This window comes from Mustelus asterias, chromosome 19, assembly GCF_964213995.1.
Source record: "Mustelus asterias chromosome 19, sMusAst1.hap1.1, whole genome shotgun sequence".
Taxonomy (NCBI): domain Eukaryota; kingdom Metazoa; phylum Chordata; class Chondrichthyes; order Carcharhiniformes; family Triakidae; genus Mustelus; species Mustelus asterias.
In genome coordinates, this window is record NC_135819.1 from 14,510,893 (window position 1) to 14,536,548 (window position 25,656).

At 47.3% G+C, this 25,656-nt stretch overlaps 1 protein-coding gene and 1 long non-coding RNA gene across 2 annotated transcripts in view; both read left to right on the forward strand.

The window, feature by feature from the left end:
* Positions 1-25,656, forward strand: part of LOC144507797 (uncharacterized) — a 266,778-nt gene that overhangs the window by 165,669 nt on the left and 75,453 nt on the right. The window lies entirely within an intron of this gene.
* Positions 12,466-25,656, forward strand: part of LOC144507598 (uncharacterized) — a 41,179-nt gene continuing 27,988 nt past the window's right edge. Inside the window, exons 1-6 of the mRNA XM_078234753.1 lie at positions 12,466-12,674; positions 14,727-14,815; positions 18,592-18,731; positions 19,386-19,579; positions 23,065-23,113; positions 24,149-24,330. Of these exons, the coding sequence (XP_078090879.1) occupies positions 12,466-12,674; positions 14,727-14,815; positions 18,592-18,731; positions 19,386-19,579; positions 23,065-23,113; positions 24,149-24,330 (863 nt within the window). The remainder of the gene's footprint in view (positions 12,675-14,726; positions 14,816-18,591; positions 18,732-19,385; positions 19,580-23,064; positions 23,114-24,148; positions 24,331-25,656) is intronic.

A 25,656-nucleotide genomic window follows, 5' to 3' on the forward strand; every position in this document is an offset into this window, starting at 1 on the left:
AGTGCAGAAAGAGGCCATTCGGCCCATCGAGCCTGCACCAACAATAATCCCACCCAGACCCTATCCACGTAACCCCACGTATTTTACCCTGCTAATCTCCCTGATACTAAGGGGCATTTACCATGGCCAATCCATCTAACCTGCACATCTTTGGACTGTGGTAGAAAACCAGTGCATCCAGAGGAAACCCATGCAGACACGGGGAGAACGTGCAAACTCCACGCAGACAGTCACCCAAGGCTGCAATTGAACCTGGGTCCCTGCCGCTGTGAGGCAGCAGTGCTAACCACTGTGCCACCATGCTGCTCCATTCTCTGAGTGATATTATCAGCTCTGAATGACATTAAAGAAATCGTCAAATTTTAATGATAATTTGTTAGTTTCATGTCACTATTATGACAGTTTGCAAAGAATAATTTTTCTCCCAGTTGACACCCAGTGACCTCTCTTGGTGTCAGCACCTCAGGTGAGGATGGGAGGGAGACCAGAGTGTCCCACTCAGCATGTCTTCATAGAATCCTACAGTGCAGAATGAGGCCATTCGGCCCATCAAGTTGCACCGACCACAATCCCACCCAGGCCCTATCCCCATAATCCCATGCATTTACCCTAGCTAGTCCCCCTGGCACAAAGGGGCAATTTGGCATGGCCAATCCACCTAACCCGCACATCTTTGGACTGTGGGTGCAAACCGGAGGAAACACACGCAGACACGGGGAGAATGTGCAAACTCCACACAGACAGTGACCCAAGCTGGGAATCGAACCCGGGGTCCCTAGCACTGTGAGGCAGCAGTGCTAACCACTGTGCCACCTTAGAATGGTAAAGCTGCAGCTTACACTCTAACCTGAGCCGTGTGCAACCAGCACTGACAGAAATGTTGCAAAACAGCATGGACCAGCTAGTGATAGTCAAATAATATTGATATTAACCAACAAACTCCTCCACAACCCACTGAAACTCAGCTTTCGCACGTTGAAACTGCAAAACAACTCTCACTACTGTTGGTGGGACCCATTTCTGCAAACGTCAATGAGACAGATGACGGGTTCGTCTGCTTTTGTTTCGATTACTTTCTTTCCGCTCAAAGCGGAAAGTGCGTGTTCATTGCAACGAGAAGTCAGGTGTGAGCCAGGTAAATGGTGAACAATTCCCGTTGCTGTTTGTGGGAGCTTGCTGTGTACACTGCGTTTCCAACATTGTACAGTGACTGCACTGGAGAAGAACTAGATTAGCTCCAATGCGCTGTGAGATGAACTGGGGGGGTGGGGTGGTTGTGAAAGGTGCTTTTTTGTTACATAAAATTGTAAAGAATGCAGGCTCAGTTAAGAATAAAGCCACCCACGGAGGGACAATGACCAACAAAGCTATGAGTGAAACCTTATAAGTTATTCCAACACAGACCTGTAAAGATTTCAGAACGTTGGATCTATTCTCTCTCCACAGATGCTGTCAGACCTGTTGAGATTTTTCAGTATTTTTCTGTTTTTCTTTCAGATTCCAGTATCCGCAACGTTTTAAAGTTTATTTATTAGTGTCACAAGTAGGCTTACATTAACACCGCAATGAAGTTTTTAAAAAAAAGTTTAAAGTTTTTAAAGCCTATTTACTAGTGTCACAAGCAGGCTTACATTAACACTGCAATGAAGTTACTGTGAGAATCCCCTAGTCGCCACACTCCGGCGCCTGTTCGGGTACACAGAAGGAGAATTTAGCACGGCCAATGCATCTAACCAGCACCTCTTTCGGACTGTGGGAGGAAACCGGAGCACCCGGAGGAAACCCATACAGACACGGCGAGAATGTGCAGACTCTGCAAAGAATCATAGAATCCTACAGTGCAGAAAGAGGCCATTCTGCCCATCTAGTCTGCACCAACCACAATCCCACCCAGGCCCTATCCCCATATCCCTTCATATTTGCCCACTAATCCTTCGAACATATGCATCCCGGGACACGAAGGGGCAATTTAGAATGGCCAATCAACCTCGCCCACACATCTTTGGACAGTGGGAGGAAGCCAGAGCACCCGGAGGAAACCCACGCAGACACGGGGAGAACTTGCAAACTCCACACAGACAGTCACCCACGCCTGGAATCGAACCTGGGTCCCTGGCACTGTGGAGCAGCAGTGCTAACCACTGTGCCACCATGCTGCCCCCACTGTGCCACCATGCTGACTATGGGAAGAAACCAGAGCCCCCGGAGGAAACCCACGCAGACACGGGGAGAACGTGCAAACTCCACACAGACGGTAACCCAAGCCGGGAATCGAGCCCGGGTCCCTGGCGCTGTGAGGCAGCAGTGCTAACCACTGTATTTTGCTTTCACCTCTAAAGATATGATCAGCTAGTGTGGCCTGTGTACTGACAGGAAGAGAATTCCAGATTTTTCTTTATTTTCTTCACATTGCTGCGGGCCAGTGATGTGGACTGAAAATGAGAAGCAAACCGGCACTCACAAGCAGCAAGCATGTTACCTCTCCCCTTGCCCACATACGCACACGCTCCAGACGCATTTAGTGGGACCTATTGGACACAAGGCCACATTTCCCAAAGACCTTCCATCCAGTGAATTTTGTCCCTGACTTCCACTACAATCACATCTGCAAGTTGAGAAATAAAGATGGCAGAAATTGGCACTGACCACTGGGAGTCTGGAGGCCGACTGTTTGGAAAGGCGCTGGAAGAGGAGATCAGAAGTGAATAACTCTGGCAAGCCCAGAGAAAAAGCAAGGGCCAGCAAATCGTCCACCTTCTCAGCCCAGTTACTGCCCCCCCCCCCCCCCCCCCGCCCTCCCCTTCCCCGCCCACAGCAAATGTAGGAGAGACTGCCACGCCAAGGCCACAACAGGCGATGTTTTGACCACCACCGTCTTGAGAGACGGAAGACTGTCACAGAAATGTGTACAATCTCCATGGGATGGTCGGAAATTGTGTGTTTGTGTGTCTTTTTAAAGACTTGCTTTATTTACCATCTTTCTCACTCCACAGGCAGTCAAGCTATAACTTGAAGGGCAAACCTTCCTCGATTTGATTTGCTTTGATTTATTATTGTCACATGTATTGGGATAAGGTGGAAAGTATTGTTTCTTGCGCGCTATACAGACAAAGCATACCATTCATAGAGTACATAGGGGAGAAGGAAAGGAGAGGGTGCAGAATATAGTGTTACAGTCATAGCTCGGGTGTAGAGAAAAATCAGCTTAACGTATTGTAGATCCATTCTAAAATCTGATGGCAGCAGGGAAAAAGCTGTTCTTGAATTGGTTGGTACATGACTTCAGACTTTTGTATCTTTTTCCCAATGGAAGAAGATGGAAGAGAAAATGTCCGGGATGCGTGGGGTCCTTGATTATGCTGGCTGCTTTTCCAAGGCAGCGGGAAGTGTAGACAGAGTCAATGGATGGGAAGCTGGTTTGCGTGATGGACTGGGCTGCATTCACAATCCTTTGTAGTTTCTTGCAGTCTTTGGGCAGAGCAGGAGCCATACCAAGCTGTGATAAAACCAGAAAGGATGCTTTCTATGGTCTATCTCTATAAGTGGTTCTAACGTCAATTTTACATAAAATTTCTCAGTATCAACACACACTGAAACCACTTTCACAGTGGAATTATAATTGCCCAATGCTTTGTGTGGAACCTCAAGAATAGGAACTCTGGGACATAGCACCATCTATTGACCGCATTCATAACTTCCACTCACACCAATTACTATCTTGCCATCTAAATACAGTAAGAAGTTTAACAACACCAGGTTAAAGTCCAACAGGTTTATTTGGTAGCAAAAGCCACACAAGCTTTCGAGGCTCTGAGCCCCTTCTTCAGGTGAGTGGGAATTCTGTTCACAAACAGAACTTATAAGACACAGACTCAATTTACATGAATAATGGTTGGAATGCGAATACTTACAACTAATCCAGTCTTTAAGAAACAAAACAATGGGAGTGGAGAGAGCATCAAGACAGGCTAAAAAGATGTGTATTGTCTCCAGACAAGACAGCCAGTGAAACTCTGCAGGTCCACGCAACTGTGGGAGTTACAAATAGTGTGACATAAATTCTGATTCTAGGATCGCATGATAAAGACTCAGGAGGAAAAAAGCAGAAATATTTATGTGAAATAGTGTGACATAAACCCAATATCCCGGTTGAGGCCGTCCTTGTGTGTGCGGAACCTGGCTATCAGTTTCTGCTCCGCGACTCTGCGCTGTCGTGTGTCGCGAAGGCCGCCTTGGAGAACGCTTACCCGAATATCAGAGGCCATACACTATACACTAGATACATCGATGACATTTTCTTCCTTTGGACTCATGGTGAACAATCACTGAAACAACTCTATGATGACATCAACAAGTGTCGTGTGTCGCGAAGGCCGCCTTGGAGAACGCTTACCCGAATATCAGAGGCCATACACTATACACTAGATACATCGATGACATTTTCTTCCTTTGGACTCATGGTGAACAATCACTGAAACAACTCTATGATGACATCAACAAGTTCCATCCCACCATCAGGCTCACCATAGACTACTCTCCGGAATCGGTTGCATTCTTGGACACGCGCATCTCCATTAAGGACGGTCACCTCAGCACCTCACTGTACCGCAAGCCCACGGATAACCTCACGATGCTCCACTTCTCCAGCTTCCACCCTAAACACGTTAAAGAAGCCATCCCCTACGGACAAGCCCTCCGTATACACAGGATCTGCTCGGATGAGGAGGATCGTAACAGACACCTCCAGACGCTGAAAGATGCCCTCATAAGAACAGGATATGGCGCTAGACTCATTGATCAACAGTTCCAACGCGCCACAGCGAAAAACCGCACCGACCTCCTCAGAAGACAAACACGGGACACAGTGGACAGAGTACCCTTCGTTGTCCAGTACTTCCCCGGAGCGGAGAAGCTACGGCATCTCCTCCGGAGCCTTCAACATGTCATTGATGAAGACGAACATCTCGCCAAGGCCATCCCCACACCCCCACTTCTTGCCTTCAAACAACCGCACAACCTCAAACAGACCATTGTCCGCAGCAAACTACCCAGCCTTCAGGAGAACAGTGACCAAGACACCACACAACCCTGCCACAGCAACCTCTGCAAGACGTGCCGGATCATCGACACAGATGCCATCATCTCACGTGAGAACACCATCCACCAGGTACACGGTACATACTCTTGCAACTCGGCCAACGTTGTCTACCTGATACGCTGCAAGAAAGGATGTCCCGAGGCATGGTACATTGGGGAAACTATGCAGACGCTGCGACAACGGATGAATGAACACCGCTCGACAATCACCAGGCAAGACTGTTCTCTTCCTGTTGGGGAGCACTTCAGCGGTCACGGGCATTCGGCCTCTGATATTCGGGTAAGCGTTCTCCAAGGCGGCCTTCGCGACACACGACAGCGCAGAGTCGCGGAGCAGAAACTGATAGCCAGGTTCCGCACACACAAGGACGGCCTCAACCGGGATATTGGGTTTATGTCACACTATTTCACATAAATATTTCTGCTTTTTTCCTCCTGAGTCTTTATCATGCGATCCTAGAATCAGAATTTATGTCACACTATTTGTAACTCCCACAGTTGCGTGGACCTGCAGAGTTTCACTGGCTGTCTTGTCTGGAGACAATACACATCTTTTTAGCCTGTCTTGATGCTCTCTCCACTCCCATTGTTTTGTTTCTTAAAGACTGGATTAGTTGTAAGTATTCGCATTCCAACCATTATTCATGTAAATTGAGTCTGTGTCTTATAAGTTCTGTTTGTGAACAGAATTCCCACTCACCTGAAGAAGGGGCTCAGAGCCTCGAAAGCTTGTGTGGCTTTTGCTACCAAATAAACCTGTTGGACTTTAACCTGGTGTTGTTAAACTTCTTACTGTGTTTACCCCAGTCCAACGCCGGCATCTCCACATCATCTAAATACAGACATGTTTTAGTCTGTGTGATGATCAGAAAGTACTGGAAATACTCAGCAAGCCTGGCAGCGCCTGCAGAGAGAGAAACAGAGTTAACGTTTCAGGTCTGTGACCATCCCATCTGAGTGCTTGTGCAGAAATTTGTTGTTTAACAACAGAAGCCAGACCAGGGTAAGGACGGCAGATTTCCTTCCCTAGAACTCGCTGCCTGGGGAGATAGTGGAATCGGATACAGTAGTGGCTTTTAAGGGGCGTCTTGACAAATACATGATTAGGATGGGAATAGAGGGATACGGTCCCCGGAAGGATGGGGGGGTTTTAGTTAAGTCGGGCAGCATGGTCGGTGCAGGCTTGGAGGGCCGAAGGGCCTGTTCCTGTGCTGTAATTTTCTTTGTTCTTTGCTCCAGACAGAATCAATGATGATTGTCCATAGAATTATAGAATCCCTACAGTGCAGAAGGAGGCCATTTGGCCCATCGAGTCTCCATCGACACCAATCCCGCCCAGGCCCTATCCGTTACCCGACATACTTACCCCCTAATCCCTCTAACCTACGCATCCCGGCACACTAAAGGGTAATTTAGCATGGCCAATCCACTTAACCCGCACATCTTTGGAGTGTGGGAGGAAACCGGAGCACCCGGAGGAAACCCACGCAAACACGGGGAGAATGTGCAGACTCCACACAGACGGTGACCCAAGCCGGGAATTGAACCCAGGTCCCTGACGCTGTGAGGCAGCAGTGCTAACCACTGTGCCACTTGGAGACTATTAACACTGAACAGCTCATTTTATATTTGCAGATTGTCAAATTTCTCCCTCAGTGTACCCGAACAGGAACAGGCGCCGGAATGTGGCGACTGGGGGATTTTCACACTAACTTCATTGCAGTGTGACTGTAAGCCTACTTGTGACTCCAATAAAATAAAACTTTTTAAAAAAACTTTAAAATAACATTTTGAAAAGTAAAATAAAGATTTTAAAAAATAAAATATACATATGGATCTTTCAAAAGTGTATCTTTTTGTTTTAGCTTTCATTCTAACCCGCTCATAATCATACGTCCAATTGTCTGAAAATTTTAAATGAAGAGGCAGAGAAATGTTTCATTTCCAGGGGAGGGTGTTTTGAGTGAGCGTGACTTCCGGGTTTGGCGTGCGTGACGGCGTCAACGTGCGTACTGGCGTCACTGTGACCAAGACGTTGCCTCGCCCCGCCCCGGTCCCGCCCTACTGACTTGGCGCCAGATTCAAACTGCCGGCTGTTGAGGGGAGGCCACGTCACTGACTCCGCGAGACCTTTCTTCCAGCTGTTGGCAGCCTCTTTGCCATTGACCACAACATCTGGATCAGTCCCACTGACAGAAAAGTTTTTAAAGTTAAAGTTTAAATTTCTTTTAAAGTAAAGTTTTTAAAGTCAAAGTTTAAGTTTTTAAAAAAGTTTAAAGTTTTTAAAGTTAAAGTTTAAGTTTTTTAAAAAAGTTCAAACTTTTTAAAGTTAAAGTTTAAGTTTTTTAAAAAAAGTTTAACGTTTGTTTTTAAAGTTTAAAGTTTTTTAAGTTAAAGTTTAAGTTTTTTAAAAAAGTTTAAGGTTTATTAATTAGTATCACAAGTAGGCTTACATTAACACTGCAATGAAGTTACTGTGAAAATCCCCCAGTCGCCACACTCCGGTACCTGTTCGGGTACACTGAGGGAGAATTTAGCACGGCCAATGCACCCTAACCTGCACATCTTTCAGACTGTAGGAGGAAACCGGAGCACCCGGAGGAAACCCACGCAGACACGGGGAGAATGTGTAAACTCCACACAGACAGTGACCCAAGCCGGGAATCAAACCTGGGTCCCTGGCGCTGTGAGGCACCGATCACAATCCCACCCAGGCCCTATTCCCGTAACCCCACATATTTACCCTAGCTAGTCCCCCTCACACTAAGGGGAAATTTATCATGGCCAATCCACCTAACCCGCACATCTTTGCAGTGTGGGAGGAAACCGGAGCACCCGGAGGAAACCCATGCAGACACGGGGAGAATGTGCAGACTCCACACAGACAGTGACCCAAGCTGGGAATGGGACCCAAGTCCCTGGTGCTGTGAGGCAGCAGTGCTAACCACTGTGCCACCATGCACAGAAGGTTGGACTTTATCCCAGGTCACCAGATGATTGCCCTGGGTCTCTGGATTACTAGTCCATCACTACCACCATGCCACCACCTCTCCATTTGGTCCAGTTGCCACCTCTTTAAAAATCTATTAGTGTTACAAGTAGGCTTGCATCAACACTGCAATGAAGTTACTGTGAAAATCCAATAGTCGCCACACTCCAGCGCCTGTTCGGGTACACTGAGAGAGAATTTAGCACGGTCAATGCACGTCTTTCGGACTGTGGGAGGAAACCGGGGCACTGGGAGGAAACTCACGCAGACACGGGGAGAATGTGCAGACTCCGCACAGACAGTGACCCAAGCCGGGAATCGAACCCAGGTCCCTGGAGCTGCGAGGCAGTAGTGCTAACCACTGTACCATCGTGCCACTCAGATCCCACCCGCTACGATTCCCATGGGACAGGAAAATTCCACCCTATAAATTTAATCTTAATGGTATCTTATTGAAGGGTAGCAACTGTAGGAGTGCCAGTGTGTGGAGGGATAAGATATACAGGTGTATACCATTGACCTACCATTCTCCAGTCAGGGGAGAAAAGATTGGACAGTTTCCAGTGGTATGTCCCCAGGCATTCAGGGAGAACGTGTTATTATTGGAAACTAGAGCTGGACATTACTGGGGAATTAATAAAATGCACTCAGCATTTTGCAACAAGATAATGTCACGACATGCTCACCACATGGAATCTTCTTGATGTTCATCCAATGGTTTGAATATTGTTTTCAAAGTTTTAAAGTTTATATATTAGTGTCACAAGTAGGCTGACATTAACGCTGCTATGAAATTACTGTGAAAATCCCCTAGTCGCCACACTCTGGCGCCTGTTCGGGTACACTGAGGGAGAATTTAGAACGGCCAATGCACCCTAACCAGCACGTCTTTCGGACTGTGGGAGGAAACCGGAGCACCCGGAGGAAACCCACGTAGACATGGGGAGAACATGCAAGCTCTACACAGACAGTGACCCAAGCCAGAATTGAACCCGGGTCCCTGGTGCTATGAAGCAGCAGTGCTAACCACTCTGCCACCGTGCTGCCCACATCCTTGGCAGATGGTGTGAGCTATTGGGGTCCTGAGGTAAAGCTGGTGAGAAGAAGGTTTTTCACAGGCCTGAAGAAGCTTTCAGGATTTATTTTGCTGTGTACTCCCAAATTTAAAGAAGCTGTGTGCATTCATTTTGACTCAACATTTATCTACTTTTCAAGCTTCAATTTTCTCTCCTCCTCCCCTGATGAAATTAATTGATCTGGTGGACAGAGGGGAGTAGGACAGGGCACCTATTCGGGTACACTGAGGGAGAATGTAGCATGGCCAATGCATCTAACCAGCACGTTTTAAATGTATTTATGCTATTTGCCTCAATTGCTCTTTATGGTTGTGAGTTTCACATTCTAACCACTCTGAGTAAAGAGATTCACTCTGAATTCCTTTTCTTAGAATCCCTACAGTGCAGGAGGAGGCCATTCAGCCCATTGAGTCTGCATCAACCACAATCTCCGCACAGAGAGTGACCCAAGCTGGGAATCGAACCCAGGTCCCTGGCACTGCAGCCTAAAGCTCATTCAGGGTATAGGACAGAGGGCATACCCTCTGAGGGCAGCACGGTGGCATAGTGGTTAGCACTGCTGCCTTGCAACGCCAGGGATCTGGGTTCGATTCCGGCTGTGGGTGATTGTCTGTGTGGAGTTTGCACATTCTCCCCGTGTCGGCGTGGGTTTCCTCCCACACTTCAAAGATGTGCAGGTTAGGTGGATTAGCCGTGATAAATATTGCCCATACCCTAATTGCCCCTGAACTGAGTGGGCTGCAGGATAGGGCAGGGAAAAGGGCTTTGGTAAGATACTCTGTCGGTGAGTAGAATCGGTGTAGGCTCGATGGGCCGAATGGTCTCCTGCACTGTAGGGATTCTATGATCATCTAAAATCCATTTGGGGTCTAGGACAAAGGGGTATGATCGAAAGCTCATTCAGGGGAGAAGTTAGGAAACAGTTTCACACAAAAAGGTGGGATCAGGGTGGAACTCTGCCATGGTAAGCAAACTCAATAATGCTAAATTTGAGATTTTGCCAAGCAACATGGGGCCAAGGCAAGTCATTGGAGTCAAGATACAGATCAGCCATGATCTCCTTGAACGTCAGAACAGGCTGAAAAGGTTGAATGGCCTGCCCTTGTTTCTATGACTCCTGCTGGGTGTATATGCAGGTTAGGTGGATTGGCCATGCTAAATTGCCCCTTTGTGTCCCAAGATGTGTAGTTTAGATGGATTAGCCATGGGAAATGTGTGGGATTACAGAGATAGAGTGGGGGAAGAGTCAGTGCAAACACAATGGGCTAAATGGCCTCTTCTGCACTGTAGGGTTTCTAGATTCTATGACGGCCCACGAGAACAGTGAGAAACACAATATCAGAGCCACAGATTAAAGAGAGCTCAATAAGAACATTGCAAATACCAAACTCGTTAATTATCACCAAACATGTCACTGAAAAAGCCTGCATTTGTTGCCTGAGAGATCCTGTGTGTGCTTAGCCCTGTTTGCTTCAGTCTCTGTAAAGCCTTCATTTTAAGATATTTCTGCCTAAGCACAATTACATTTAAATGCTAGACTGTAGGGGTGAACTAACTCTGCTAAGCTGACCAATTGTAGCTAGCTTGACTATATGTAGAACCAGAAGGCATGATGGGTTAGCTAAAAATTGACTGCATTCCTGAAGGGTACACAATGCAGGCAAACAACAGCATGACAGCAGCTGCAAGGATTGTTTTTCTAGACAGAAACAGCCTGCGAAAAACACTTCCAATAATGAGATAAGGGTTGAAATATAGTTTGGATTTTAGAGTGTTTCAGTTCAGTGTGTTCAAGTTCAGTTCAGTTCAAGGGCCTGGCTGAGAGGCCAGTCTCCAAGTTTGTTTTTCTTTGCTTTTGTCATGTTAATTTTTAAAGTTCTGTTCAATAAACGAAAACCATCTTAAAACTCGTACCTAGTGCTGTCCTCTCGTCTCTTCAAACGAATGAATGGACCCAACATTGCCCATACCCTAATTGCCCCTGAACTGAGTTGCTGTGCTGGGTCATTTCAAAGGGTCAATTGCCAGTGGATCTGGACTCACGTGCAGGCCAAGCTGGCCCAAATACAGCTGATTTTCTTCCCTAAAGGACATTTATAAACCTGTTGGGTATTTTTTACAACCACCTGCACAAAAACTAGCTTTATATTCTCTAGATTTATGAACTGAATTTAAGCTCCACCAGCTGCTACTTTGGGATTTGAACCCGCCTCCCCAGAACATTAACCAGGGTTTCTGGATTACCAGCCCCATGACATTGTCACTCCATCACTGTTTCCCTTAAACTTTGCATTTCAATCATATTAGAGAGTTCGTATCTCTGGCCAGATATATATTTTTATACTATATTTTCAGATTATATTTTCATTAGGTTCTTTTTGTTTGACTGAAAGAAGTCTCGTTTTGCATTATCTAGTCTTTTATGGCCCAACTTATCACATGCGTGGCACAGTGGTTAGCACTGCTGCCTCACAGCACCAGGAACTCATGTTCAATTCCGGCCTCGGGTGACTGTGCGGAGTTTGCATGTTCTCCCCGTGTCTGCATAGGTGCCTTCCGGGTGCTCCGGTTTCTTCCCACAGTCCAAAGATGCGTGGGATAAGTGGATTGGTCATGCTAATTTGTCCCTTAGTGTCCAATGATGTGTGGGCTAGGTGGATTGGCCATGCTAAATTGCCCCTTAGTGTCCAAAGATGTGCAGGTTAGGTGGATTGGACGAGCTAAATTGCCCCTTCCCATCTTAAGATTTGTAGGTGATGGGGAATAGCGGGGTAAGTACACAGGGTTAGGGCCTGGGTGGAATGTTCTGTCGGAGAGATGGGCCGGATGGCCTTCTGAACTGTAGGGATTCTATGTTCAATAATACTCCACTGACTGTAAATTGTAAAGTAAAGTAATGTTTATTTATTAGTCATAAGTAACTTACATTAACAATGCAATGAAGTTACTGCGAAATTCCCCTTGTCGCCACACTCTGGTGCCTGTTCGGGTCAATGCACCTAACCAGCACGTCTTTCAGACTGTGGGAGGAAACCGGAGCACCCGGAGGAAACCCACGCAGACATGGGGAGAATGTGCAGACTCCACATGGACAGTGACCCAAGCCGGGAATTGAACCAGGGTCCCTGTGAGGCAGCAGTGCTAACCACTGTGCCACCGTGCCGCCCCTGAGGGGCGGCCAGTAATTATGGAATGGTATTCCAGCAAAAATCCAATTATTCCATGAGGGGGTGAGAATGGAACATTGAGGGAAACAAAGAGATGTGAAAAGTATTTTCTGGTCTAAATGTTTCAGCAGCAGAAATGTCAGGACGGCTGTTCCTGAGGCCCAAGGCCCCTCAGTCCAGTGACCCGAATGTAGCTCGGAGACTGAACATGTTGTGGAAATACTTGGATGTGACGGGGCTTCAGCGAAGCATAGAGGAGCTGTGTGTCGAGCTGCTGAACAGGCCAGAGCTGCCTCGTAACCCGTACATGGGGTTCGTCCGCCGAATCCAACAGCGGTCGGAACGGTAAGCGGCAACAACAACTTGATTTGATTTGATTTGTTATTGTCACATGTATCGGGATACAGTGAAAAGTATTGTTTCTTGCACACTACACAGAAAAAGCATACCGTTCATAGAGTACATAGGGGAGAAGGAAAGGAAAGGATGCAGAATGTAACGTTACAGTCATAGCTAGGGTGTCGAGAAAATATAAAGTAGGTCCATTCAAAAGTCTGATGTCAGCAGGGACAAAGCTCTTCTTGAGTCGGCTGGTACGTGTCCTCAGACTTTTGTATCTTTTTCCCAACGGAAGAAATTGGAAGATAGTATGTCCAGGGTGTGTGGGGTCCTTGATTATGCTGGCTGCTTTTCCGAGGCAGCAGGAAGTGTAGTCGGAGTCAATGGGTGGGAGGCTGGTTTGTGTGATGGACTGGGCTACGTTCATGACCCTTTGTAGTTTCTTGCGGTCTTGGGCAGAGCGGGAGCCATACCAAGCTGTGATACAACCAGAAAGGATGCTTTCTATGGTGCATCTGTAAAAGTTGGTGAGAGTCATAGCTGACGTGCCAAATTTCCTTAGTTTTCTGAGAAAGTAGAGGTGTTGGTGGGCTTTCTTAACTATAGTGTCGGCATGGAGGGACCAGGACAGGTTGTTGGTGATCTGAACACTTAGAACTTTGAAGCTCTCGACCATTTCCACTTCATTCCCGTTGATGTAGACAGGGGCATGTTCTCCACTAGGCTTCCTGAAGTCGATGACTATCTCCTTCGTTTTACTGACATTGAGGGAGAGGTTTCTGTCGTCGCACCAGTTCACCAGATTCTTGATCTTCTCTAGAAATACACTTCAATGGGTAAGTTAAAGGAGCAGAGAGAGAGAGGTGGTGAGGTTTAAAGTCAGGGACTTGCAGAGCTTTGGGCCCAGGCAGCTGAAGGCACAGCCGGCAATGACGGAGTGATTAAAACTGGGGATGTGCCACAGGCCCGAATTAGAGGAGCACAGCATTTTAAGAGGGTTCTGGGGCTGGAGGAGGCTACCAAGATCAAGAGGGATGAGGCCTTGGAGGGATTTAAAGACTATGATGGGGATTTCAAAATTCCTGTACTTTCACTATGGTGAGCAAGCCCTATTAATGTTAATCAGGTCCATGCCAGTTGGTGGGAGTTAAAACTAAGACACAGTTCCTTTCTTTGCTAGAGAGAGTTTATTGACTTAGTTCACAGTCAACCCTATTCCTACCCCATTGTTCCAGCTATCCCCATTTACATGTATACAAATATCCATCACCTGTTTAACAATGTCACCAATGTCACAAAGGGGGAGGTGATGGCCTAGTTGTATTATTGTTAGAGTATTAATTCAGAAACTCAACTAATGTTCTGGGGACCCGGGTTCGAATCCCGCCACGGTAGATGGTGGAATTCAAATTCAATAATAAAAAAAAATCTGGAATTAAGAATCTACTGATGACCGTGAAACCATTGTCGATTGTCGGAAAAACCAGTCTGGTTCACTAATGTCCTTTAGGGAAGGAAATCTGCCGTCCTTATCCTACATGTGACTCCAGAGACACAGCAATGTGGTTGACTCTCAACTGCCCTCGGGCAACTAGGGATGGACAATAAATGCTGGCCCAGCCAGCGACGCCCATGTCCCACAAACAAAAAAAAAACATTGAAAACTGACCATTAATGGGGTGCTTGGGTACAGTAGTCATGGTTTCACAAGAGAGGAAGAGTACCTCAGCAATACATTGAATCTGATCATTTGTGAATTAGCACCAGGAAAATGACTTTAAAAATATAACATGTTATACTTGTGGGGGGTGAAGGGTTATCAGGGGTCGGCAGGAATATGGGGTTGAGATTACAATCAGATCAGCCATGATCATTATTGAATGGGGTAGCAGGCTCGAGGGGCAGAGTGGCCTGCTCCTAATTTCCACTGTATCCTGGAATCTTGTCAAAACCCCAAATGGTTAACTCGTGTCAATGGCTCCGGGGTTGTTAGTCTGATATAGTAACTGCTACACTACCATAGCCGAGTGTTACTATCTCAATACTTGTGCTCTCCAGGTTTCGGTTAATCAACTCCGTGCCAACTGAAAGAATCCTTTCCGATCTGAACTTCCCTACGTTTTCCACTGCTGTCGGGTACATATCAGGTACAGTAACTGAAGCAGCTAACCCCGACAGAATTGTTCTCACTGTGAGACCATTCATACAGCTTACATACACTTACTTCACAGTCACATACTGCAACGTGCACTCAGCCAAGGCACTCTCTGACTGTGACGTAGTGGTAATGTCACTGGTCGAATACTCTAGAGGCCCAGGCTAATGCTGGTTCAAATCCCACCACAGCCGTTGTGTGGAATTTAGATTCAATTAGTAAAAACCTGTAATTGAAAGCTATGCCAGAATTCTACTGCCCCGTCCACCATGTAGTCGGAGCAGAGGAGGGGCGGACAATGGAAATGTCCGCTGACCTCGGGCGGGAATTTCCGGTCTCGCTTAAGCGAGACTGTAAAATTCCTGTCCCTAGTCTCAGTGATGGTGGCCATGAAGCTGCTAATTGTTGTAACAACACATCTGGATCTGCCGTCCTCACTCGTTCTGGCCTACATGTGACTCCAGACCCACAGTAATGTGGTTGACTCTTAACTGCCCCTCTGAAATGGTCGACCACTCAGTTCAAGGGCAATTAGGGATGGGCAACAAATGCTGGCCTTGCCAGCGATGCCCACATCACACGAAAAAATGACAAAACGTCGTTGTGTACAATAAAAGGTACCTTCCGTTCTTAAACATCTTTCATTGAATCTTATACCGAGGTCCTAACATTCTAGTCCACCCAATCACTTGATTCAATTGGTAACGTTCTACCTCTATTGAAAGCTAGTCTCAGTAACAGTGACCGTTACAGCTATCAACGATTGCTGTATAAACCCATCTGGTTCACTAATGTCCCTTTAGGGAAGGAAATCTGCCGTCCTTACCTGGTCTGGTCTACATGTGACTCCAGGCCCACAGCAATGTGGTTGACTCATAACTGCCCCTCTGAAATGGACGAGCAAACTACTCAGTTCAAGGGCAATTAGGGAAGGGAAATAAATGCCAGCCCAGTCCACATCCCATGAAATAATTCTCTAAAAATGCGCCTGATTTGCTCTTCCACTGAATCCGTTGAATGGAATACTTGAGGATGGTGAACAGTGGTGTATAATTTGCAGTTAACTCATTATTGATCATTATGCGTTATCAGGGCATAATTAAAATGACTCCAGGTGACTCTGTTGGAAAACTGACCTCTGATTCCACCCTCTCTCAGCTAACATTGTAATCATAGCATCATAGAATCCCTACAGTGCAGAAGAGACCACTTGGCCCATCGAATCTGCACCGACTCCTTGACAGAGTATCTTACCCAGGCCCTCTCCCCCTACCCTATCCCTGCAACCCCACACATTTACCATGGCTAATCCACCTAGCCTGCATATTTTGGAACACTAAGGGGCAACTTAGCATGGTTCAATCCACCTAACCTGCACATCTTTGGACACTAAGAGGCAATTTAGCATGGTCAATCCACCTAACCCGCATATCTTTGGAGTGTGGGAGGAAACCGGAGCACCCGGAGGAAACAGGGAGGACGTGCAAACTCCACACAGATAGTGACCCAAGCCGGGAATCGAACCCGGGTCCCTGGCGCTGTGAGGCAGCAGTGCTAACCACTGTGCCACTGTGGGGCCCTCTTTGGTCTTCTCACGCAAAGAAAAGGCATTTGGGTAAGGAATTGATGGAATCTGTGAACAAGGGCGAGTGCCTTCGGGAAGGATGGGTGGTAAATGTTTTTTTTCCTTTTTCAAATCTGTTCGCTATTGGAATCAAACTGAACTCCACTCAAGAACAGTATTGAGCTGGTAAAGAGCAAGAAGAGTAAACCCCTTCAATTACTCATGTCACTGCTGAGTTTGCAGGCTAATTGATAAAAATTGCTTGCTATGATTAGTTAACAAATGTATTATCGGATTGCACAATCAAAGGATCTTGCATTACAGAAGGAGACCATTTAGCCCATTATAGCTCTTTTGCAAGGACCATGACTCCGTAACTCTGCAATTTTCACCCCTTCAAATATTCCTATATTTTTCTTTTGAAAGTTACTGTTGAACAGCGGCACGGTGGCACAGTGGTTAGCACTGCTGCCTCACAGTGCCAGGGACCTGGGTTCGATTCCCGGCTTGGGTCACTGTCTGTGCGGAGTCTGCACATTCTCCCCCGTGTCTGCGTGGGTTTCCTCCGGGTGCTCCGGTTTCCTCCCACAGTCCGAAAGACGTGCTGGTTAGGGTGCATTGGCCGTGCTAAATTCTCCCTCAGTGTTACCCGAACAGGCGCCGGAGTGTGGCGACTGGGGGGATTTTCACAGTAACTTCATTGCAGTGTTAATGTAAGCCTACTTGTGACACTAATAAACAAAAAACAATTCTACTTCCACCGCCCTTTCAGGCAGTGCTGCCCAGGTCACAGAAACTCACTGCAAAAGATAAACCTTCTCATCTTTGACTGGCACAGACTTGATGGGTCAAAGGGCCTTTTCCTGTGCTCCGTGACTCTGTGACAATGACTCTATCTCATGTTTTCCTCTTTTGCCAACTCACCTTAATCTGTTATCCTCATTGTATCATGCCAACAGACAGAGAGTGACTTGTCAGAGGTCTGTGACAGAGATAGACCTCTGATTTAAAAAAAAAAATTCTTCCTCAGGATGTGGGTGTCACTGGCTGGGCCAGTATTTGACGTCCACTCATAATTGCCCTTGAGAAGACTGTGATGAGCTGCTTTCTTGATCCGCATGTGGTGTAGGTAGTGTTGTTAGGGAGGGAGTCCTAGGATTTTGACCCAGCGACAGTGAAGGAACGGCCGATATATTTCCAAGTCAGGATGGAGTGAGGCTTGGAGGGGAGCTTGCAAGTGATGGCGGTGTTCCCATGTATCTACTGCCCTTGTCCTTCGAGATGGACAATTGGAATTGCCTCTAACAATTCCTAGGCTGTTATTATCTCAAACTCCAGTGTATGGCATGTGATCTCACCCGTGGACACAATGGACAGACTGGAGTCGCCCTGCTTGTTTTGAGTTCAAACAAAGGCTTGGCAATTAACTGCTCCCTGCTGCATTCTCCATGGCACCATCTCTACCATGATGTGGAGATGCCGGCGTTGGACTGGGGTAAGCACAGTAAGAAGTCTCACAACACCAGATTAAAGTCCAACAGGTTTATTTGGTAGCAAATACCATAAGCTTTCGGAGCAATGCTCCTTCGTCAGATGGAGTGGTCTCTGTTCTACCATCTCTACCAATCAGAGTCCAACCAATCAACATTCTCTTCCCATGCAGTATAAAATGTTGTTCCCTTTACTAGAATCTTAGAATCCCTGCTGTGCAGGAGGAGGCCGTTTGGCCCATCAAGTCTGTACCAACCACAATCTCACTCAGCCCCTATCCCCATAACCCTATGCATTTACCCTAGCTAGTCCCCCTGACACTAGGGGGCAATTTAGCACGGCCAATCCACCTAACCCGCACATCTTTGGACTGTGGGGGGAAGCCGGAGCACCCGGAGGAAACCCATGCAGACACAGGGAGAACGTGCAAACTCCACACAGATAATGACCCAAGCCAGGAATCAAACCCGGGTCCCTGGCGCTCTGAGGCAGCAGTGCTAACCACTGTGCCACCATGCTGCCCCCTAGTGCCACCATGCCACCCACCGTGTCTCTACCAATCAGAGTCCAACCAATCAACACTCTCTTCCCATGAGGTATAAATTGTTGCTCCCTTTACTGTTTGTGATCTGTCCTGGTGAGTGCACGATGAAGAGCTTACCCTTTCAGCAATGTTCAAATTTATTTTCTCTTTCTCTCATTTGAATTTGCAGGTTCTGGGACCTCTTCCCACGTGTGGGGCCTGCCCAGTGTCCTGCGCTGTGTCTCTCCAGTACATGTCAAACAGTACAGCTGGCTGCTGGACAATGTTACACCTCCCCTCGCTACCCTACATCACACAAGTGCTTGCACAGTGAGTCTTTTCTTCCCGCCCCCCCCGCTCTCAGAAGTCTCAACAGCCCTGGTTCCATCTCAATCTGGAGTCGTCTGCCGATCAGCCGGTCGTACTCTTGTCTCTGATCCCAGATGGTGCTGGGTTTGTGCGTGCATGTCTTAGGAATTTGATAGAGTTTTTGAAGGGGTGACCAAGAAAATAGATGAGGGCAGTGCGATAGGCGTTGTCTACATGGACTCTAACAAGGCCTTCGAAAAGGTGCTGCATGATAGACTGGTCAATAAGGTTAGATCATGTGGGATCCAGGGAGAACTACTGCCTCAATGTTGCCTCACAGCGCCAGGGACCCGGGTTCGATTCCCAGCTTGGGTCACTGTCTGTGCAGAGTTTGCACGTCCTCCCCATGTCTGCATGGGTTTCCTCCAGGTGCTCCGGTTTCCTCCCACAGTCCAAAGGTGTGCGGGTTAGATGGATTGGCTATGCTAAATTGCCCTTAGTGTCAGGGGGACTAGAACTAGACTGTGGTTGGTGCAAACTTGATGGGCTGAATGGCCTCCTTCTGCACTGTAGGATTCTTTGAAAATTTAGGCCCATTCTGATGCCTATTAAGAATGTTGGATGATTTTATGTGCAAGTGAAGCAATTTTGAACACATTACTGTGTCATTCTTAGGTCCAGGTGCTGTCAGCTCTCACAGGACCAAGCATATTTACTGGAACTTTCTATGACCTCCCTCCATCCGTTGATATTCTTCTCATTTTTGTCATCATTGGTCCAAACTACCAGAGGGCCGTATCCCTTTATGCGGAATGTCTCAGGAATGATATCATGAGGATGGTCCAACAACAGAGGCATGTTGTCTTCAGGTAATCCTCAAAGATGGAAATGGGATTGGGAATTAGGTAAACTACTGTGTTGGAATAATGCTGGAATTACTAGGGAGATGATGGCACAGTGACAATGTCATTGGACTGGAGGACCTGGCTAAAGCTCTGGGGACATGGGTTCAAATCCCACATTTGAATGTAAATTCAATTAATAATATCTGGAATTGAAAGCTAGTCTCAGTAATGATGAGGGGGAGGTGATGGCCTAGTGGTATTACCACTAGACTATTAATTCTGAAACTGAGCTAAGGTACTGGGGACCTGGGTTCGAATCTCGCCACGCAGATGGTGGAATTTGAATTCAATTTTAAATTTCTGGGATTAAGAATCTACTGATTACTATGAAACCATTGTTGATTGTCGGAAAAACCCATCTGGTTCACTGGTGATTTAGGGAAGAAAATCTGCTGTCCTTATCTGGTCTGGCCTACATGTGACTCCAGAGCCACAGCAATGTGGTTGACTCTCAACTGCCCTCCAAGGGCAACTAAGGATGGGCAATAAATGTTGGCCAGCCATCAATGCTCATGTCCCAGGAATGAATAATAAAAAACCCATGAGACTGCTGCATATTGTTAAAAAAATACCTTTAGTTTAGTAGGAAATGTGCTGTCCTTTCCTGGTCTGACCTATATATAGCTATGGACCCACATGTGGTTGACTCTAGACTGCCCTCCGAAAGATTCCGTCCACACTCAGTTCAGGGGCAATTAGGGATGCAGCAACAAATGCTGGACATTGACACTCACATTGGGCGGCACGGTAACACAGTGGTTAGCACTGCTGCTTCACAGCTCCAGGGTCCCGGGTTCGATTCCCGGCTCGGGTCACTGTCTGTGTGGAGTTTGCACATTCTCCTCGTGTCTGCGTGGGTTTCCTCCGGGTGCTCCGGTTTCCTCCCACAGTCCAAAGATGTGCGGGTTAGGTTGATTGGCCAGGTTAAAAATTGCCCCTTAGAGTCCTGGGATGCGTAGGTTAGAGGGATTAGCGGGTAAATATGTGGGGGTAGGGCCTGGGTGGGATTGTGGTCGGTGCAGACTCAATGGGCCGAATGGCCTCCTTCTGCACTGTAGGGTTTCTATGTTTCTATCCCATAAAAGAATTATAAAAAAACTCAGCCTCTGTAGAGAGAGAGAAAAATTAAGTTAACCTTTCAACTTGATCAGAACTGAAAAATATTCGGGCTGCTCCAGGTTTTAGGCAGGTACAGAGTCAGCAAAGAGTAAAAAAAGGAAGGCTCTATTAGAAGGTAGGAGTGATTAAATTATAGATGGAATGATGGTGTAAGGTTAAAGTTAAGAAAGCCCACCAAAGCCTCTGCTTTCTCAGGAGGGTAAGGAAATTCGGCATATCCGCTACGACTCTCACCAATTGTTACAGATGCGCCATAGAAAGCATCCTTTCCGGATGTATCACAGCTTGGTATGGTTACTGCTCTGACCAAGACCGCAAAAAACTACAAAGGGTCGTGAATGAAGCCCAGTCCATCACACAAACCAGCCTCCCATCCATTGACTCCATCTATACTTCCCGCTGTCTCAGGAAAGCAGCCAGCATAATCAAGGACCACACACACCCTAGACATACTCTCTTCCGCAGTCTTCCGTCGGGAGAAAGATACAAAAGTCTGAGGTTACGAACCAACCGACTCAAGAACAGCTTCTTCCCTGCTGCCGTCAGACTTTTGAATGGACCTACCTTGCATTAAGTTGATCTTTCTCTGCACCCCAGCTATGACTGTAACACTACATTCTGCACTCTCTCCTTTCCTTTTCCTCTATGAACTCTGTGAATGATATGTGTTGTCTGCACAAGAAACAATACTTTTCACTCCACACAGACAGTGACCTGAGGCCGGATTTGAACCTGGGACCCTGACTCTGCGAGGCAGCAGTGCTAACCACTGTGCCACCATGCCAGGGATCAAAGCAAATGTAGGCCAGACCGGGTAAGGATGGCAGATTTCCTTTCCGAAAGAGACATTAATGAAGTAGATGGGCTTCTGCGACAGTCAATGATAGTTTCATGGTCACCAATTCAATTCCAGATTATTAATTGTATTTAAATTCCACCAGCTACCATGGTGGGATTTGAACTCATGTCCTCAGAGCGTTAGCCTGGGTTTCTGGATTACTAGTCCAGTGACTTTGCCATTATACCACCATCATCCTGCTGTCTTCCTTCCTGGATCAGTGTTTGTATTTCCAATGCTGGATTTGGGAAGAACTGTGGCATGTTTCCTTAAGCTGAAGCCCCGATGGGATTGTAAGCGGCGATGAGTGATGCGGTCGAGTGTTGGCACCCACCCTTCTTAACACCGTTTTCCATGAGTCACTACAACTTCCAACCCATCCCTTAGCTTAAGGATATCATTTGATAGAGGATCAAGAGTTTCTTCTTTCTGGCAGTGGGTGACTGAGGCCGAGGCAGAGTTATTGGACAGGGGAAGACCATATCCGAGAGGATTCGAGTACAGGAGCAGGGATGTCTTTATATAATTATACAGAGCGTTGGTTAGGCCACATCTGGAATATTGTGTGCAGTTTTGGTCTCCTTATCTGAAGAAGGATATTCTTGCTCTAGGGGGTGTGCAGAGAAGGTTTACCAGATTGATTCCTGCGATGGCGGGACTGACGTATGAGGAGAGGTTGAATCAATTAGGATTGTATTCGCTGGATTTCAGAAGAATGAGGGAGGATCTCATAGAAACCTGTAAAATTCTAACAGGACTAGACAGGGTAGATGCAGGAAGTATGTTCCCGATGGTGGGGGAGTCCAGAACCAGGGGTCACAGTCTGAGGATACAGGGTAGACCATTTAGAACAGAGATGAGGAGAAATTTCTTCACCCAGAGAGCGGTCAGCCTGTGGAATTCGCTCCCACAGAAAGCAGTTAAGGCCAAAACATTGAATGTTTTCAAGAAGCAGTTAGACATAACACTTGGGGAGAAGGGTATCAAAGGATATGGGGGGAAGGCGGGATCAGGCTATTGAGTTGGGTGATCAGTCATGATCACAATGAATGGTGCGAAGCAGGCTCGAAGGGCCGAATGGCCTCCCCTGCTCATATTTTCTATGTTTCTATGAGCAAAGTCTGTGAAAACACAGGAATTTATCCAATGATAAATAAAGCACTGCTGCCTCACAGTGCCAGGGACTCGGGTTCGATTCTGGCTTTGGGTCACTGTCTGTGTGGAGTTTGCACATTCTCCCCGTGTCCGCATGGGTTTCCTCCCACAGTCCAAAGATATGCGGGTTAGGTGGATTGGCCACGGTAAAATGCATATGGTTACGGGGAAAGGGGGGAGGTGACTTTCTTCTGGAGAGTCAGTGCAGACTCAATGGGCAGAACGGCCTTCTTCTGAACTGTAGGGATTCTATGGTTCTATGGAAAGTAGATTTGAATAGAACCCTTTTTATGAGCTGTGCAGCAAATAATGTACTCAATGACCTGGCTTGTTTCAGGTTACTTGTTCCAGTGGATGAAAATGGACAAAACAAAGTCTTCTCCAAGGTGAGTAACTCTTGCCGATTAAATTAAGGAATAACAATTGGTTTTTAGAATCATCAGTGACATTGAATGGGTTAGACACAGGCTGGAATTCCAATTCAATTCACAATCTGTCTCTAACCGAGAGCTGGTGCTGACCAGAGACTGGGAAAATTCCCATTCTAATAAAGGAAAGAGCGAATGGGATAATTCCAATGTGTAAATTCCCCTGCACCTCATCAACTTGTAAATGGTAACTTCAACACTACCGTCTAAAGGTGACAACTGTGTCCAGTGCTGCACTGAGGGAGTGCTGCACTGTCAGAGGGTCAGCATTGAGGGAGTGCTGCACTGTCAGAGGGTCATTACTGAGGGAGTGCTGCAATGTTAGAGGGTCAGTACTGAGGGAGTGCTGCACTGTCAGAGGGTCAGTACTGAGGGAGTACCGCACTGTCAGAAGGTCAGTACTGAGGGAGTGCTGCACTGTCAGAGGGTCAGTACTGAGGGAGTGCTGCACTGTCAGAGGGTCAGTACTGAGGGAGTGCCGCACTGTCAGAGGGTCAGTATTGAGGGAGTGCCGCACTGTCAGAGGGTCAGTACTGAGGGAGTGCCGCACTGTCAGAGGATCAGTACTGAGGGAGTGCTGCACTGTCAGAGGGTCGGTACTGAGGGAGTGCTGCACTGTCAGAGGATCAGTACTGAGGGAGTGCTGCACTGTCAGAGGGTCAGTACTGAGGGAGTGCCACACTGTCAGAGGGTCAGTACTGAGGGAGTGTCGCACTGTCAGGTGTGTAAATCCTTCCAACACTTGATGACGGCTGGCGATAAGGGTGGTGGTGGGTACCTGCTTGATGTGGATTGGCACCTCTCTGGCTTCAGGCAGGGCTGACGAGCTTTGGAAAGGGAGACAAGCACGTGGCTCGCCCATCTCACGTGTCTCCAGGTGCGGGAAGTTTTCCAAGTCTAATAAATACAATCTCAGATCGTGTCACCAAGAGTCGTTTGGGCTCAGTTCAGTCCAGGATTTACTCATCCCTTTGAACCGCTCCTCTATTTCAGGATGAGGTGATGAACCACACCGGGGCCTTCCTCACCAGCGTCCTGGCTGCCGTTTCGGTAAAGCGGCCTATCCGGCTCGAGTGTCTATGGCAACTGAATGCGGCAGGCAATGATTTCCACAGGGGGGCGAAGCTGTACAGCCTGAGTGTGGTTCAGTCCTCAGAGGCGATTGGAAATGAGAGGTACTGAACAAGAGTTTGGCCTACAACATGAGGCATTGATGGGATCGACAGAGCTGTGAACAAGGAGATGGGAGGCTCAACCCGAAGGCACCCAATGTGTGTCGGTTAATGAGCTTTCTAAACAAAATCTCAATCCATCTCCCAACACCCTCATCCCCATTAAAAGTTTAAAGCTTATTTATTAGTGTCACAAGCAGGCTTACATTAACACTGCAATGAAGTTACTGTGAAAATCCCCTGGTCTCCACACTCCGGCACCTGTTCGGGTACACTAAGGGAGAATTTAGCATGGCCAATGCACCTAACCAGCAAGTCTCTCGGACTGTGGGAAGAAACCCACGCAGACACGGGGAGAATGTGCAAACTCCACACAGACAGTGACCCAAGCCGGGAATTGAACCCAGGTCCCTGGCGCTGTGAGGCAGCAGTGCTAACCACTGTGCCACTGTGCCTCCCCTTCACATGCTGCGATTATGGGCAACACGGTGGCACAGTGGTTAGCACTGATACCACACAGAGTTGGGAACCCGGGTTCGATTACAGCCTTGGGTAACTGTGTGAAGTCTGCACATTCTCCCCGTGTCTGCACGGGTTTCCTCCGGGTACTCCGGTTTCCTCCCAGTGTCCAAAAATGTGCAGGTTAGGTGGATTGGCTATATTAAAGTGTCCCTTCGAGGCCAAAGATGTGCAGGTTAGGTGGATTGGCCATGCTGAATTGCCCCTCAGTGTCCAAAGATGTGTAGGATTAGTGGGGTAAATGTATGGAGTTGTGGGTAATTTAGCATGGCCATTCCACCTAACCCGCACGTCCTTGGACTCTGGAAGGAAACCGGAGTACCTGGAGGAAACCCGCGCAGACACGGGGAGAATGTGCAGACTTCACAGGGCGCGGGTAAGATGCTCTGTTGGAGAGTATGTGCAGATTTGATGGGCCAAATGACCTTTCTATGATGTGGTTTCATTTGTCTCGGCCATTCTCTGGTAAGTTGGCTTAATCAGCCAAGCCAAGCCACCTTTCCCAATTTCTCTTTAAATTTAAAGGCATGCAGAACAAAAACAATGGGCCGAATGGCCTTTTCTGCACCGTAGGGATTTTATGATAGACAGAGACTGCAAAGAGATATAAATAGGTTAAGTGAGTTTTTAAAAATGAATTCGTGGGACATGGGCGTCGCTGGCTGGCCAGCATTTATGGTTCACCTTAGTAGCCTGAGGGCAGTTGAGAGTCAACCACATTGCTGTGGATCTGGAGTCACATGTAGGCCAGACCGGGTAATGACGGCAGATTTCCTTCCCTGAAGGACATTAGTGAACCAGATGGGTTTT